The following is a 19,206-nucleotide window of genomic DNA, read 5'->3' on the forward strand; positions in this document are numbered from 1 at the left end:
AAGTCAGAGATGTATGCAAAGGATCCCTCCGCAATGGTATTTTTTATAACCCAGCCCTCCAGAAATGGTTTTAAAATGTATTTTTCAATACATAGCCGAACCTGCATATGTATTATGTCTTGAATATTAAGACATTACGACAAAATATTTCAGATTGAATAGAAATTTTCCTCATAAAGGGAAAAATCGGTAGCCTACAATGCTTTCTGTACGGGTCGCCATGATCGTCATATATCATTTTCATACATTTGGAAATGGTGTCGTTTCAAGCTCTCCGAAAATATACGTGGGCGCAGCAAATGCATAGAACAAGTCTACATACAGACAAACTATGTTTACACACATTTGCATTTCCTTCCCGCGATTGTTGGAGGCTTTTTTTATTAGAGTAATAAATATTTACATTTTCATTTGTCTCAAACATAAAACCGATTTGAAGCACATGAGAATGAGTAAATGCGGATATGGAAGTATGAGCCAGTTAGTCAGTCAGTAGTGGATTTACCGCAGACTATCAGCTATCATTCATTTTTTGGTCATAAATCTGCCACATAAATGGGTCAACTAAGGTTATCCCGCTGGCAAACTAACGTATAGCCAATTGATGGCAAATCTAAATCAATGGAACAAATTTATGGAAATTAGCACACTTTCCAAAATAGACAAAATAAGCCATTCAATAATGTTTGCAGTTCCTTCGCATGGATATGCTTGCAAATAGATAAATATAAAAACGAAAACTTCAACCTCAAAATGATGAAATTCGTACTCAAAAAGGAATGCTAATAACAACAACATTGAAGGAAAAACCATCCTTAGGCCAGGAATGACTAGAAATGTTGCTACAATGCCGCCATATGCAAATGGTCTCCTCCCACATGGATCTCAAACACACGAGCACACGCTTCCACTGGCAAAATACACGTTTTTCTTTTGCTTTTGACTGTTTTTTTGGCATAAAATTAGCATCTATTATTCCATACGATTTTCCATTTTCTCGTTTTTCCTTTTTTGTGTGTGTGTTTGGTTTTATAAAGAAAGTTTCCTTGGAAGCAACAAGTAAGTCTTAACTGTTGCCCAATTCTGATAAACGCCTTGGCTGCACGTTTCTATGCCAAAAGGGTTAAGAGTATTAACATTTCACTTTCGTCATAGAATTACACCGTTTCCATTGCACTTGGAAGTGCAAAGGAAGTACATATGTGCAGAAATTTCTCCATGTGCATTCTTGAGATTGAGGTTGAAATTCTGATATATATTTAGAGAATTGTTACGTTGTTTGATCGCAAGTTATATTTTCACTTTTTAGGTCTTGCAAGCTAAAAATCTATGTAACATCATTTGTCCTAAAATTAATCAGGGATGTTCGCTGGGAATGAGGAAAGAAAGGAATTGAGGTCTCGCCATTCAATATTTTGTACATTTTACTTGAGAATGATAATTTTGTCGAAACATATAAAATTATCAAAATTTTAATGAATAAGAAAGTCCGGTGTTTTATAGGAAGTCCTATATTGTTTTTGAACTATGTACATTTAATGTAATTTGGATCCCAAACAAATCCCATATAAAATATAATATTTTTTATATAAAAAGTCGATATTTTTCTAACATCATAGAATTTACTAGTTTCATAAGTTTGCTGGATTTTCCATTCCAATCTAGCACCCTCATAGGTTTTTTTCGTTTGGCATACATCTGCTTGGCATCTATGATTGTTTATTGAACATTTGAACACTGTTCAAATCATTCGAGTGTTTAGCAAAGCCAAACTCCATTGTGCACACGAATTTATAATAAAGTATGTAGCATACTTCTAGGCATTAAAAAAAACAATATGGTTTCAAGTGATGCCATTTGGTAGTCAAATCAAAAGAGCTACCCAATTAACAATCACACATCATTTCATTATTGGATTATTATACCCTCCACCATAGTATGGAGGGTATATTAAGATTTTCATTTGTAACATCTCGCCACCCCACAAAGTATATATATTAATGGTCAGCATAAAATTCTATGTCGAACGAAATGAAGTAGATTGATAAAATGTTACTCAAATGTATATTATGTCTGCAGGACTTTTGGTATTGAAAATGGGCCATGTAGGTCCACGTTTTTGTATAGCCCCCATTTAACGATACCTCCCGATATTCGGTATTTTGACAATTTTAGCGACATAAATTACCAAAATTGTTTCAAATTTGGTATTTGAAGTTCGAAATGGATACTTCAGCCTATAACAGAAAATTATGTGTGCAGGTCCACGTCTTCGTATAGCCCCCATATAACGGCAACTCCCGATATTCGGTATTTTGACGATTTTAGCGACATTATTTACCAAAATTGTTTCAAATTTGGTATTTGAAGTTCGTAATGGATACTACAGCATACGTCAGAAAGGTCTGTATAGGTCCACGTTTTGGTATAGCCCGCATATAATGGTACCTCCTTATATTCGGTATTTTCATGATTTTAGCTACATTATTCACCGATTTTTTTTCAAGTTTCGCGTTTGAATATTGTATTGGCTGATGACAAAAGTTACCTATGCAGGTCCATGTCGTCGTATAGACCCTAATATAACAGCTACGTTCTGTATTTTTAAGATTTTAACGGATTTTATTGTTTTTGAGAATTGCAAATTCGTACCAAATAGTGGAGGATATTCAAAGTTCGGCCCGGCCGAACTTACAGCTTTTTACTTGTTTAATAAAAATTGGCATTACAATATAAAAAGTATAGAAAACATTTTATAATACGCTTTATATATAGTTTACCAATTTTATAAATCGGTTAAGTTGCATTTTATTTGCAACACTTACAGCATTGCCAACATAACATTTTTTTTTTTTTTACAGAGCTGGGAATATTTTTTAAGAAGGGGAAATTGTATCTTATAGGTTGGAGTTTTTTTATATTAATTTTTTTTATTATCTCGAAAGAGATAAAAACAAAAAATCCTCACTATTTTAATTTGTGTCCCTTAACAAGGTGTAAGAACGTCGTATCATATCCTACGCCACGCTGTGGTACAGGGTTTACAGGGTCTTTGTGAATTTGCAGAAGGAAACGAAATAGATCCATAGTTATTTTTATAACCTTCTGTCCATGTATTTTTGTAAACAAAGTACAGGTCGCATTCATCGTCCGATTTGGATAAAGAATTTCCACAAATCCTGTGTTTGGCCCAAGGACGAACCCTATGGAAATAATTGATCCAAGTTAGATATAAGTTCCTATATATTTTCGTTCGATTTCAATAATAGCTAAAAACGCCGAAAACTCAATATTTAAGGAGTTGTGGCCATTTTAAAATATTGATTATTTCACACTTAAAAAAAGTGATCACAAATAATAGCTAAAAACGCCGAAATTCAATATATAAGGAGTTATGGTCATGTAATAATTCACACTTAAAAAAGTGACCACAAATAATAGCTAAAAACGCCGAAAACTAAATATTTAAGGAGTTACGGCCATTTTAAAATATTCTTATTCGAAAATTCGTTATCCCCCGATTCCTACTTTGGAAAAATATCCACTGTCTGGAGAAATAAAATCCCCCTCATTGGCAACGCTGGCTGCAATTTTCTCATTCACTCTCTCACTATTTTCACTTCTACTCTCTGTAACAACCTCTGTTTGGATGGCTATCCAAAAGATACACATTCGTTCAGTATGTACTCGTATCTCATCGAACACTGCTCGCTCTCCAATAAAACACTTAAAACAAACAAAAAAACAAAACATATTTCTAACCCACAGAGGAGATACGCTCCGGCTCCGGCGATCTCATCGAACCAAACTCAGTCGGTTTAATTCAGTCAAGTTCGGTGTTTGTATGAAAAACGGGCGCATGCCACAATGAGCTGCTACTACTCCACTTAGCGAAGACACAAGAACGAAAAAAAATAACAGAAAAGAAAATCAATTGAAGTGAAAAAATTACAATAAAGAGTCATTGAAAAGAAAGAAATCAACAACAAATGAATTGAATTGAAGTGAATTTAGCTTACAAAAGACACCCTCCCCACACAAATCGGGAGATAAAAGAATTTCAAGCACAAGCAACAACAACAAGTAAGAAAAGTGTATAGAAACGCGAAACACTTTGGAATGTACGATTTCTGCTTGGCCCTGGAGCAGCAGCGGCAGCAGCAGTTAAATTGATCTGCTTCAACACCCCAGACGGGAAATAAGTGCATAAACGTTTCAATTACCCTAACCCCCCGACCACCTTCAAAGGTACGAACATACAGCTACATACTGGGTATAACAAAACAAAAAAACAACAACAATAATAGTGGCCCCCGTTTACGCAATACGACCCAAATAACAACAAAAACAACTGGCAAGAAGTGCTCGTAAATTTGTTCTATTCTTAAAGTGAGCCAAGTTCAAATTATTGTTTATTCAAAATGTGAGTGTGTGTGCGTGTGTCTGTTGGTGTTTGACATCGACACGGTCGGTGAACGTATAAATGTATGGATATGTTAGACAGTTGTCAACGGGGGGAGCGGGGGATCTATTGTCTATATCAGACAGAGTGGTGTTGGTCCCTCCCAACCACCACCCTGTCCGACGGGAGCAAGTTTGTTGGAGGGTAGAGTAGGGGGTTCTGGTGTTTGAATTGCTTGTAATGACAATGAAATCACTTCGAACAAAGTCGTTAAATGTTTAATTGAATTCTCGTATATGTCGTAGGTATCTACCTCCACCAAATTATCACAAACAACAACAACTACTACTACGTCGCCGACACTATAATATGCCATTACATGCAGCCTACCGCGACCTAATGGGAGCACCCAGTTTGTTAGTGCGAAGAAGAATATCAAAAAGGGGAGTATGGGAGGGGGGTAATAACTCTTTTTGCATTGGCATGGCCAAAAGTAGTCGATAGCTTGTTTTGAGAGTGGATCGTCAATGGAGATACCAACAAAACACATTTTTCTGTATCTCTCTTGGCTTTATTTATTCTCACATTGTTCTCTTGGTTGGAGAACACAAGTGGAGTCAATTCCGAGTACATTGGTATCTCCACAGTTGTTTGATTTGATTGAAATTAATTTTCGTATTCTGTTCGTGTGTCGGAGAGACGTTTGTGCGTGTGTGTGCTTTATGGATTTTTGTTTTGTTTGTTTCTTTTCTTTATTTTTTTTTGTAAATTGTATGCTAAAGTTTTGCATGAGTAACTCGCTTTCTGAGAATTAGGGTCGTATCCAACCGCTGTCTGTTTCGCATTCACCGGAGATCTTTCGTCGTCTTGAAAATAAATAACAAAACAAAAAACATTTCCTCGTTTTCGTGTAGACTTGCTATGTGAATTCGCAGATAATAAATAACAGAAAAGTCGTAGAAAGAAAATAATTAAATATAGTCTGAAATGAAAAGCTTTCTATTTGAATGATTGGCTTGAAGTAAAAAATATTTGAAATTAGCTAAGGGTTGGCGTGAAAATTGGTTGGCAAGAGTTTTCTAAGCATTCCACATAATAAGAGAAAACTCAAAGAAGTGTTCACTTTGTCTACTCAACTGAAGCCTTGGACTTACATACAGTGTAGAGAATTTTATTAAAATAGTTTAAACGAACTGAAAACTTAAAAATATTTCAAATATCGTAAGGCTTAACTCTAGTTTAGTAAAAACTCTTCAATTTTTTCGAAAATTTTTCCAGTGGTAGTTATTTTTACCCCGATCCCGGGAAACTATTTTTTTTTGGGGGACGGACCCGGGACCTAAGATTTTTGACTTGAAAATCCGGGTCCAAGACCCGGCCTGGACACGGACCCTATTACCCGATATAGACAATATGGGTATATCTGGTACCTCCCCCACAAAAGGTCGAAATATAAAAAAAAAAAAATAAAAAAATATTCTACTGCACAGAAAGAGAAAGGATAATCCGATTTTGCTACAACTTTGCAAATCCTAATATTTGCATCAGGTACAAAAATTGACAATATTGGTCTACTCCATCAAGTAGCTTCCCCGCAAAGGGTCAAAATGTTGAAAATTTTAACTCATATAAAATGTGAAGTCCGATTGTCTTCAAATTACACACATCATAATATTGTTATTAACCCAAGGTCTGGTGTAAAGACACCCCTTTTGGAACCTTCCCCACAAAGGGTCAACATTTTGAATATTTATGAAGCTCATAAAACACGAATTTAACATCCGATTCCATTCAGACTTGACACGTATTAATATTTTCATTTACACAAGATCTCTTATAAAGATGGCAGAGATTCGACCATTGCTTTTGGTAGCTCCCCCACAAAGGCACAAAGTTTTGGATAACCAAAACAATCATAAAATCCGAAGTAAGCATCCGGTTATCTTCATATTTCACACATCTCATTATTTCTACTAACACAAGATCTGCTGTGGAGATGAAATATATCGGACCACTGACGCCTGACGTTGGTGGTTGGTAGTTGTCATTATTAAGTCCAGGAAATGTTATTAAATTGTTGACCAAATTTAAATGTTGGGATTGTTACAAAACAGAATGATGATATAAATTCTTGATTTAGAAGATAGGAAGGGCATCCGTTAGCCTTATCATCGTTTACGAACGGTCCCTTGGATTTTTGGCAAACCTACCAACTCTTGGTTTAATGCAAAAAGGGCAACTTATAAGCATATGACCTACAATAAATTGCTTGCTGGTTAACTACGAATTTTTCTTAACTCTATTCTTCTTTGTGCAGGCCCAACAACTACCCTTTACTTCCCATTCCCCCATTGACAGGTATTTCCCAGCTTTTTTTCAAATTTCAAATTCGTGTCAATGATCTTGTTTTCAGTCATAGATACTTGGCCTTTATCGAAGGTCCCTTAATTGATTTGTTGGGTGTCTCCACTTCTTGTTGCCACTCTTTTAGAATAGAGGTGGATTTCCTGCTCCCAACGAAATCGATAAGATAATGTTAACAAAAAAAAAAGAAAAACAAAACTGCAAAACGAGATATTAAAATACCATGCATCTACACGCACACTTGAACGACGTCGTCTTATCGCCAGGAAATTTGACCGATTGATAAGTTTCGTTTTCACGATCGTTTTTAGTTAGTCATTGTCAACCAACCGCAACACAATACCCCCGGCCCAAAATATAACTAACGAAATCGTGCAACGTCTCAATATCGATAACTCGATTGTGTTGTTAGCGAAGTTGCATGGGAGATCACTTGGCACTCCTCCACCCACCTCCTTACTAAACTAAAGAGAAAAAATAGCTACAGTGTTAATATTTTGTTTGTAACGCTCGTTGTTGGGTTATCACCAGAAGCAGCCTAGTCAGAGCATGAATCTTAAAGAATATTTTTAACATCTAGTTCCGACGTGCGCAGCGTCTGCGGTAAAGAACAGCGAGTGAATAATAGCGGAGACAAATAAATGAAATAATAAATAAATAAAGTCTCGATTTAAGTGCCAGCTAATGAATTGTCAGTGAGCGGGCGGGCGAGCGAGTGAGTGTTGGATATCACTTTCAGTGTGAGGAAACAAAGACCTTTCGCTAGTTCCAATTAAAATATAAACAAAACACGACCAGCAACGCTGCTTTCATTGTGCTGTCGAGGTTGTCGCCTTAGCGCGTTCGTTAATGTCAAAAGATAAATAAAGTGATAATACGCCTGTCGTGTCTTGAAAAAATAAGTGTCAAACGAAGAGTGGAAAAATTATGTTAAATATTTACTTAGTTTTGCACATTACAACAACAACACCGCTAATACGCTGAGCAAAGAATTTTGCACCAGCTCAAGGATACAATCACCTCCAGTTAAAAAAGGAAAGAAAGAAGCTGCTAGATAGTCCACACCTTCGAACGGACAACTTACTATTGCGTCGAATAAAATGGATATTGAATCTGATGATTCGGAGCGTTGGGAAGATTTCTTTGGTGAGTAATAAATCGGTTTTCTATTTAAATAATCTCTAGATAACTATGCATTATATCATTGATTTATAGCTTAACGAATTAAATGTAGAATTTTGTAAACTTCTGATTGGTTATAAACAATAGGGTGAGTAAGAGAAATTAACGCATATCTAGTTGTGTCTCTAACTCCTAAAGAACTAATATCGCCTTTAAAAGGCAGTAACATTATTTCAATATGGAACTTTTTCATAAACAAACCAAGAACAACAATTTCAATACATACAAATATTTGAAATTTATGACTAGAAATTCGGGTTCGGGGCCGTGGATTTTATGACCATCGATCAAGCAAAATACCTCTTAAATTGGGTGAGCTGTGAAAATTATACAGTTATATTATAATTTTGGTCGCAGAGACGATAAGGAGAAATTCGGGAGAAATAAACTTCTGCAGCATTTTAGGCATAACCAAAGGTGACTAAAATATGAGAGTAAGTTTATGTTAAACATAAGACATGAGGAGGTAATATTTTGTTTAAACAGTGCCGTGCATCGATAGACACCGATGCATAAGCGCGATTAAACAACCTGGAATATGAAATTTGATAGATTTTTTAGTTCAGACATTTTTATAGCCTCTATACAGGGTGAGATAAAAACTGCAACAAAATCAAACGCCATAATTTTTAAAAATTTTTTTTAAATTTTTTTGAAGGAAAGCAAAAATTCTCGGAAATAGCAATAAGTTGTAGAATAAGTTTAGATTTGTTCGAATTGGTCACCTTTGGCCCGAATTATTGCCTTCAAACGTCCAATAAAACAGTCACACGCTGCCCAAATGTTGCTCAGAAGTATTTTGGCTCATTCCTGGCGGAGCGCTTGCTTGAGGTGATAGACACTTTCGTGCCAACCTTGCTTTCCAAAATACTCCAGACACAATAGTCCAACGGATTGGTATCCGGAAATTTTGGTGGCTATTGTGCGCTGGAAATGAAGCTAGGAACCTCATTTTGTAACCATTCTTGGGTGGCGCGTGCTGAATGCAATGGTGCTGAGGTGCTGATATTTTCGCGATAACATTCCGCATTTTTTCTGATGTCACGGTCGATTAATAGGAGCGGAGAGCGACCATCGTTATGTTATGTTATGTTATGTTATGGCGGCCCACACCATTACCATGGCCGGCGCTTGACTTCTGGTGACCAATCGAAGGTGTAGGTCAGCTGAAAATGACCTCTTTGGCAAGTAAACACGATCATTTTGTTGGTTTACAAACTGCTGTTCAACGAATGTTTTTCATCGGAGAAAACCAAATCCGGCAGTTCACCGCTTTCGGCCCAGCGAAGCAACTCTTTAGCTCTTTTGAGTCTATTTTCTTTGGCTTTACCCCAGCTCATTTTTCAATATTTGCGAATGTAATTTTGCGATATGTTCAGCTAACGAATCATTTTTTGGTCACTGGGACGCGGGATTCGATCAAGTCGTTTCTTTACTTTTCGAACCATTTCTGCTGATGTTGCTGTTTTCTTCCGTCCACTTCCTTGACGTCGGGCTACGCTACCAGTATCACGGTAACGAGCGATGGTACGAGACACAAAAGTGATTTATTCACATTTAAATGCTGGAGTGCTTAAACGATAGCCACTTGTGGTTTTCCAGCCAAATATAAAGAAATCACACTTTGACGCTTGAATTCAATCACGAATAACATTTTTCTGGAAAACTCTCACCAGAATGCTTTTGTACGCTTGTAAACGATACAATGAGCTGGCACTGGAATAATTCTAAGATCTGTCGAACGAGTGGCTTAGAAATGATAGCAGTCTGAAGTTGATTGCAGTTTTTCACCTCGTCCTGTATATTAAATAAATATCGATATATTGAATATTTTTTTGCAAATTTAATTCCAGCGCGCTGAGAACATAAAACGGCAAAATTCATCAAATTCTGTTGACTATTGTTTCTAAAAACTTGAGGCCTACCCTCATTATGGGGAAGCTATAAAAATGATGAGCCTATATTTGAATGGGTATGATGGTAAAACCCCCTCAAAACACACAAAAAATCGGGAAGTTCTGTTATAAAACAGTCATACCTAAATGTGATCAGATTTAACGTTTCCCCAACACCGAATATCCTAGACATAGCACTATAAACTTTTGTGATGAAATTCGAAGTTTTGCTAAAATAACATTTTTATTTCAAATGACAGGCGGACAGTCTTAAATGCAGATAAACAAATTGGGAATTGTAATTTAAAGCCACTAGTCTTTTCTTCAGTTCTTTTTACCTGGACTATGGTTCCAATTATGCCAGAGAAACAATAAAATTCGTTATTGAATTTTATTCTATTCGATTTTATTCCATAAAATGTCGCTTATTTTCTGGGCCCAAAATAATTCTCAAACATTGAGGATGACATGACTCTCACATTTTTTATTTCATGTACACATTCACACAATATTTCTTTTAATACTAAATCTCATTATATAATATTATTTTGCATGAAATATCATTCATTTATATTTATGAGGATTGTGATTGAGCGCGATGCTTTCCCAATTAAATTCAACAATTAAAGTGTACTGACTTCGGTTCCAACTTATGGAATGATGAGAATTCCTTTAGACCCGTTTTGTTTCTGTTTTCGTTTTGTTTTCTTTTTTGTTTGGTTTTTAATTTGTATTGAAATGTCACAACATTTCGCACAATATTCATTTTTTCCGTGTCATCGACCTCCATCTGGCTGAAATGAATTGAAATTGTCATTCAATACCTTGGATTGGATAATTATGCCGCTCTACCCTATATTCAGCTTTGAGAAAGCGTCTGATCATTAAATATGGTTTAAAAAGCTCGCTCGTCCATCACCGATGCGGTTCCCCCAGTCAACGGGCAGAAATGTAGAGCATACGGTATTGATGATGCCCGCACCGTATTGATTAGCGCTGATGAATGTGATCACTTTTGCCCATAAATTGACAAAGAAAAACAAACAAAAATAACAAAACAAAACGCAAAGATGAGACAGATAAAGAGCCGGAGGAATGGAGAAATGACTTTAACCCCAATACCTTTGCAATGGCTTTTGTTTCTTTGTGCCAAATGAAGTGTTTGCGCCACTATTTGCACCGCCACTTCACTTTTACCTCGTGCCCTGCTGCTGATCTCTGATGATGCGCTTCCATTATTAGCAACAATCACCAGCAAGCAGTTGACTAGCATGGCAATTGCTGTTGTTGGTGGTGTTGGTGATGTCGTCGTCGCGGTCGTCGTTGGAGGACTGGCTGATCAAAGTTCGTTGTAGACCAGAAACCTAGAAACCAGTTTTGGGGGTATCATACCTGGTTGCGCTCACTGTTGTTGTACTTGCTTTTTACCATAAACGACAAGCCAGCAACAATAGCGGCAGCGACTGTATCCATACCCGAGACAACAGTGATTATTACACAATAACCTGTTGGAACAGCAAGCAGCAATAAAACAGCTACAACAGCGAGCCTTAAAACGGCTCCGCACTTTGTGCCAGAAATAGCACCAACCATGGCCATCACCAACGGCGACAGCAGCGGCGTCTTGCTCCTTGTATCTGTCAAGAAAATGAAGGCAAAACGCTCATGGCGCACATTCCTGTAGACCGCCACTTTGCCTCCCCTAGTTTTAAAGACCGTCGTCCATTGCTCCCAGCCGATTAATATCGGGCCATTAATTTCATATGGGCCATAACTAATCGACAAGTAGCTAGTCAATGCTGAATCAATTCGGCCTCTTCTTAAATTACAAGCAAGCAGCGTGTCCGCTTCCCTCGTGTTAGTCAGGGACGAAATACGAAACGGAACATTGACATTCTTTGCGTCACACGGCGTTTGAGGAGTTGTTCGCACAAATAAAATGCGAAATACAAATTTTATGCAGTGATAATGTGTGAAATAGCCGCAGAGAGATGTCCACGGAATGCCAACGAACATGATTGGTATTCGCAAATATATTTTGTTACTAATTAAGACTAGATATGTAGTAGTAATCAATTCAGAAGAGAATTGTGAAGTTCTTGTTACATGCAATAAAGTCCGAATCTAGTTTATGTTCATCCTATCGTGAAGATTTTGAACAACTTTCTCAGTATCTTTAAAATACATTAAATATCTACATATTATGGTGTCATCAGTATTATGCTCGTATAGGCGATTTTCAAGAATTCCGAGATACTCTGTGAGATTGTTGTCAATTGTCTGATATATCCCTTATGTTTCGATATTTGAACGTATAAACGCAAGATTTATGAGGTGAAACTGTTAAATTAAATATCAGAGTATTATTTTATTTAGATTCATAAACTAGAGATTAGTCTCTGTAGAATAACAAATGTAAAAAATACGTCACGTTGATCCACACACTTATTCATCACTCGTTAAATGGAAAATAGCTTCTAAACGAGCAATAATCTTAATCTCAAAGTGGAATATAACCACCATCATCATTATGATTAATTTTTTTTCTTCGGTGAATGTCATATTTCCCATTCTTATGACTCATGGGTTTAACATCATCACACTTTTGTAGCAGATTCTGAGGACACAATAAAAACACATTTCAACTCTGCTCGATATTCAGAGCTCTGATAATCGCTAAAAATGTTAACGCTTCCACGCATCAACTGCTAAAATGAGGCATGTAGATTGGGTTAAATTTTTCATAACAACCTCCATAAAAACGTAAGAATCAGCCAACTAAGTTGACACTTAAATTACTAAAATTTATAAACTATGGACTTACAGGGTGAGATAAAAAACAACTGCAACAAAGTCAAACGCCATAATTTTTAATTTTTTTTTTAAATTTTATTGAATGAAAGCAAAAAATGTCGGAGATATCATTAAATTTTAGAATAAGTTTAGATTTGTTCGAATTGGTCACCTTTGGCACGAATTATGGCCTTCAAACGGCCAATGAAACCGTCACACGCTGTCCGAATGTTGCTCTGCGGTATTTTGGTTCCCGGCGAAGGTGATCGACACTTTTTTTTATTGCCAACCTTGCTTTCCAAAATACTCCAGACACAATAGTCGAACGGATTGGTTTCCGGAGATTTTGGTGGTCATTGTGCGCTGGAAATGAAGCGAGGAACCTCATTTTGTAACCATTCTTGGGTGGCGCGTGCTGAGTGCGATGGTGCTGAGTCCTGTTTGAATGTCCAAGGTCTGCAAACACCCTCCAGAATATTTTCTCGATAATATTCGGCATTTATTCTGATGCCACGGTCGATTAATACGAGCGGAGAGTGACCATCGGCTGTTATGGTGGCCCACACTATCACCATGGCCGGCGCTTGAGTTCTGGTGGCCCACCGAAGGTGCACATTTTCAGCTGACCTCTTTGGCAAGTAAACACGACCATTTTGTTTGTTTACAAACTTCTGGACAACGAATATTTTCTCATCGGAGAAACCCAAATTCGGCAGTTCACAACTTTCGATAAAGCGAAGCAACTCTTGAGCTCTTTTGAGTCTATTTTCTTTCTTTTGCGGTGTAAGTTCTTGTACTTTTTGGAATTTCAATTGCTTGGCCTAAGCTAATTTTTTAATATTTTCATTCGACAAATATATATTTTTCGGCCACTGCGACGCGGGTTTCGATCAAGTCGCTTCATTACTTTTCGAACCATTTCTGCTGATGTTGCAGTTTTCTTCCATCTACTTCCTGACGTCGGGCTACGCTACCAGTATCACGGTAATGAGCGATGGTACGAGACAGAAAATATTTATTCACATTTAAATGCTGGAGTGCTCTAACGATAGAAACTTGTGGTTTTCCAGGCAAATATAAAGAAATCACACTATCACGCTTGAATTCCATCACAAATAATTTTTTTCCGGACAATTCTCACCAACAAGCTTTTGTACACTTGTAAACAATATAATGATATGTCACTGGAATAATTTTAATAGCTGTCGGACGGTTGGTTTAGAAATGACAGCAGTCTGAAATTGGTTACAGTTTTTTCATTTCACCCTGTATATATCAACTATATTATAACACAGAAATGATCATAAAACAACATCATCAATGGAAACTAACTTTCATTATTACAATCTCTCATATCTCTGCAAATTCGCCCATTTTGCGAATTCTGAGTCCAAGTTATTTTTTATTTGTAATTGTTGGTATTTCTGAAAACTTCCATCGAACACGAACACATTTCGGAGGCCATATTTCAATTTTCTCATAAAAGTCCACCTCCCTCGCATTCATGTACGATTTCATTTTTCTAACAATCCGGAATTGAACACTCGTTTCGTGTTATCCTTTCAAAATGACATGTGTTTGAACGTGTGCATGAACAGCCATTAAATTGTATTTTCCTGTATTTTTGCAGTTTACACGATTTCGAGTGTACGCGTGTCCGTCCGTCTGTCGGTTTCACACTTTTTATTGGCTTTCAGACATTTGTATGGCCGCGCGTCCGTCCGGGTTCGAGTTTGTTTGAACATATGTTGGGTTGGTTGCCTCCCGCCACAATTTCTCAATGCGAACATATTTCATATTTTTAGACTGAATTAAGCTGCCGGTTTTGAAATACTTAGCGTTTGAATTTGTTGTAGCCCCGAAAAAGACTTCATAAATCTAAATGACATCTTTTGGTGAATTGCACACATCCATCCATCGAACACAGGCACCACCGCCACCACACCGCCGCCATAGAGTAAGCCAGAGGTGGTTGGCGTTAATTTTTTGTTTGGGTTTTTATTTGTTTTTTACATTTGAATTTTTTTTTACTCGCTCCTCCATACATTCATCGGTCGCATTGTGCTATACAAATGAGCACGAACAGGTTTTACCTACTGATGCAACACTCAGCATCCAGCGAGGCCCACGCATCCAATGGCCACTTACTCGAGGCTAAACATTTCACAAATTCAAAACAAGCAACGCCATTTACTCTGCCAAGTGTGTATGTAACATGGGAGGGAGAGGGGGAGGAGGAGACAAAAATAGTGGTGGTAGGTCTAACTACATCAGAAGTTGCTAGATGTTGGTAAATATACCAACTCCAACATGTGTACACTGCGGGAAATGAAGCCAAAAGTGGGAACATCGAAGTGTTCGAATGTTGTTTTTCGACAGTCAAGTGGCTCTGTAATTGGAATCCCTTTATTGTTTTTTTTTTTTTTTTCAATCTTAAAACATAACATTCCAGGGTGCAGGAAGGTCAGATTAGGTACTTGACAGAATAAAAAGAACTGTGTTGCAATTCAAAGGGACAACATGTTTTGAATTGGGTATACAAATAAATGTTTACCTCTAAAACAATTCTCAGCTTGGTAGATTCTCTAAAAATAGCAAGTCAACGTATCTCGTACACACATTTGAAATCATTGAACATCACTCGTTCCACTTATGCGGAATCCCCTGTAGATGTGTAAACACATCAATTGGTGTGTATGTAAATTGACTTTTCTAGTTTATATTTTCGAAAATTAATGGCGCTTAATTACAAAATTTCTTACGAAGCAGCAATCGACATGTAAATAAGTGCAAACAAACATCAAACTGCAATAATAGAAAAAAGAAAAAAAAAACAGAAATAAAAACAAAACCTAAAAAAACTAAACAAAAAGTGAAAAGGAAGCGGTTTTGGTATGGCTATCGCGGTGCTGCTGCATTTTTCTGAAGGTGATTTCTCTTTACGGCCATCCAACCAAAAAGCCGTGCACCACTTGCACTGGGCATGCGTTGCTATTTTGTGCACCCATCTAATGGACGCCTTGTATTCGAAGTTACGACCAGTGCAGATCGCCACATGCCGCCACGTCCATATCAGCGATTTGAGTTTGATATATTTTTTTTTGCATTTGGTTTTTGCTATGTCTGTCGCCTTGCTGACGAGGAGATGTGAAATTTTATCTGCACTTTACATATGGGCATGCGAATGTGCATACATGTAACCCAGCGAAATATCTGGGTGTGCAAACTTCCTTCATGTTTGGAGATTGTGTTCAGTGCAACTCCTTGCTGGCTTGGGAAAACAAAGAAACTATTTCCGAAGAAATGTGAATACCAAATTAGAACTTCAGTTTTAACAATTGCAGTTACAGCCTAACTAAATATGACCGGAAAGGTGTGTATAGCGAAAGCTACGCATAAACAGTTGGTAAACAAAACATTTCCTAAAAACAGATAATGTCGGGTATTATCTTATTTGTAACAAGATAGCTTGTTAAAATTCCATGTATTTGTCTAAACTTTTAAAAATAATGAATCGATTTCGATTTATTTGAAAATTTCAATTAGGATCTTTGAAATATGAGTGGCGCCCTAACACAGTTCTATGGTGCTATTCTAAAATCTCGACCTATATTGAAAATGATTTCTCATGGTGGTTTATATTCTCTTACTTTGGCTGGAAAATTTGAACATCGCCTTCGCAGAAATATTGTCGATTTCATACGAGGTTGTGCCTATAAACTATTAAATCTTTAAAACCAGGGAGTATCGTTAAATTGAGACTTTACCAAATATGGAAAATAGACCATTTTCTCTGAAGAATTTTGGTCATCTTTGGCACGAAAAATGCCTTTCAAACGGCCACTAAAGCCGTCACACGCTGCCCGAATATTGCTCTGCGGTATTTGGGCCCATTTCCGGCGAAGCGCTAGCTTGAGGTGACACTTGGTATTTTTTACCTGTCCAAAATACTTCACTACTTTGGTGGCCATTGTGCGCTGGAAATGAAGCAAGGAACCTCATTTTGTAACCATTCTTGGGTGGCGCGTGCTGATTGCGATGGTGCTGAGTCCTGTTGGAATTTCCCAAGGCATTAATACACCTTCCAGAATATTTTCGCGATAATATTCGGCATTTATTCTGATGCCACGGTCGATTAATACGAGCGGAGAGCGACTATCGGCTGTTGGCGGACCACCCCATCACCGTGGCCGGCGCTTGAGTTCTGGTGGCCAACCGAAGGTGCACATTTTCAGCTGTCTTGTTGGCAAGTAAACACGATCGTTTTGTTGGTTTACAAACTGCTGGGCAACGATTGTTTTCTCATCGGAAAAAACCAAATTCGGCAGTTCACCACTTTCGGCCAAGCGAAGCAACTGCTTAGCTCTTTTGAGTCTATTTTCTTTCTGTTTCGGTGTAAATTCTTGCACTTTTTGGAAGAACTTTGCCGAATGGAATATTGCGATATGTTCAGCTTACGAGCCATTTTCGGAAAAGTTTAATCAAACCTTATGATATTCTAACTGAAACGGTGCTTCCGTTAACAGCACTTCAGATTAGTGCACAATCAAAAATCCGCAAACCGACTGAATGGAAATTCTAAAACTGTTGCATGTCATAACATTTTTAACTGGGTTATTACACAAACATATCATGTTCTACAATGATTTGTTATGATCCGGCATTCTGTAGTCCGGTTAGATAAATATCAAACACAAAACGTCCACAAATGAAGGATCATTCCGATGATGGTGCTGACTGCCTGGCATGGCTGCTTCTATCTATCAATGCAAACATGAGGTCTATGTGCGAAAAAATATTAGAAACAGCCAGATCATCATCATCATATGCGGATCGATGTATTCATTTTGGAAATAGAAGACATTACCATCTATTTATGGAGCCGAGACGCATTAGTTAATCGACGACATAGATTGATTGACAACCTGTTGCTAAAGGCGATCTACGGTTTATTCTCCTCCCCACCTTCCCCCTCTGCAAAATGGTCACGGATGGAGAGAGAATCATGCTTGGCGAATTATTGGTAGAATGATAGACAACGATTCGTTTCACTTTAGAGCCAGACCCACAATAGATCTCCTTGTCGACAATTGATCGATTTATTCCCAGCTATGTAGATGCAAATGGATCACTCACTCAACGTTCAGACCGTCGTCGGTCGGACTTTTTGTTGCCTTGCAATTTGTTGGGCAAAAAACTTCTGAGAATTTTGTTTGGTTGTGCAGCTTTGTTGTGTTTCTTCTCCTTGGAGACACTACCATCGAACCAATGAATGTTTGTTGATTGTCTGTGTGTGTGTGTGTGTCTTTGTTGGATAGCTGACTGGTTAGTGTTCGATGTTGCCATAAATGTTATCACATGTTTTCCTCATGTGAAGATGGTTTTAGCCATTAATTTGTATGCGGTTCTTGAGCATTAGCTGCATGGCCGCTATACCAGCTGAAGGGGTGGTGGAGGGGGGTAAGCGACGTGTCGTGGAAAAAGCAGAAACCCATGTTCCATTAGTCTCCAAGGAAAACATGATTTATGGCTCAGTTTAGACCAAAACATTTCAGCTGCTATTGGCCAACTTAACTAGTTGTGGCCACATTCCAGCGAATAACGCAGAAGCCGGTAACATCTACCACCATCCATCCCATGATGGCCTCAATTCGCTTGTCACTTAGTCTTGGCCGCAATCACAGCAAAACGTAGAAATGGCGATACGGTCAGTCTGACAGTAGCTAAGTTAAACCAGACCATCCACCCCCTTCCCCATCTCATCGACAATAAAATAGGTCCTCTGTGTTTCTCACACAAACGTCTTTGCGTGGAGGATTCTGTTAAGAAGCCAAATTCCCATTTTCAATTTTCAACCATTTGTGTTGAGTAGGGCGGTGGCTTAAACGCTAAGCCCGTAATTCTGAAAACGTTTCGCAAAGTCACAGTAATTCTTACTACACCGTGAGCGAATAAAGCAAGCAGGTGTTTCTGTTTAATTTATTTACTTTTGCTGAACTCAACAAATGTCAGGGTTGTCAATGTTACAAACTTCAAGGTGTTTATATTGGAAATTAGCCAAAGAGACTGGTGTGTAGAATATCACACAGAATGTAGCCACAAACATACGAACGCAAATGCCGTAATAGATGCCATATGGAATAAGGGGTATGTAAAGGGATTCTGTGATTAATTCGTAATAAAATTATCGCAAATAAAAATTATTCAACCGATAAAAATGCCAGTACTTAACGAAAATGAAGTATAGCTAAGACATACCGGTTAAAGCCGTCGTATCAAAAACTTGACCAACTGACCATTCCCTTCGCCTAGATGAAATATGTAAAAAAGAATAATATATAATAGAGAATAATACGAAGATAAGCCAAAGGGGGATACTCCAGACTTATTCAATCATGACCCTATCATAACGGCTTAAATTCGGATGAAGAATAAATATCATATCTATATCTTGAATTCAAACTTCTACAATCGAGCAACATTTATTAAATGTGGGATGGAGGAGCATAGACAAAGTGCACCATTGCAAAAAGTCTGAGGGAATTATATATGGGAACTACAGGGTGAGAT

At 37.6% G+C, this 19,206-nt stretch overlaps 1 protein-coding gene across 4 annotated transcripts in view; it reads left to right on the forward strand.

The window, feature by feature from the left end:
• The first annotated feature begins 3,667 nt into the window (after positions 1 to 3,667).
• Positions 3,668 to 19,206, forward strand: part of LOC101894795 (uncharacterized) — a 48,727-nt gene continuing 33,188 nt past the window's right edge. Inside the window, exons 1-2 of one of the 4 annotated variants that reach the window (XM_011297839.3) lie at positions 3,668 to 4,423; positions 7,347 to 7,912. In XM_011297839.3, coding sequence (XP_011296141.3) covers positions 7,867 to 7,912 — 46 coding nt within the window. In that variant the 5' untranslated portion in view covers positions 3,668 to 4,423; positions 7,347 to 7,866. The remainder of the gene's footprint in view (positions 4,424 to 7,346; positions 7,913 to 19,206) is intronic. The other 3 variants (XM_020039866.2, XM_020039867.2, XM_020039869.2) reach the window with 3 other exon arrangements.

This window comes from Musca domestica, unplaced genomic scaffold (genome assembly GCF_030504385.1).
Source record: "Musca domestica strain aabys unplaced genomic scaffold, Musca_domestica.polishedcontigs.V.1.1 8, whole genome shotgun sequence".
Lineage (NCBI taxonomy): Eukaryota > Metazoa > Arthropoda > Insecta > Diptera > Muscidae > Musca > Musca domestica.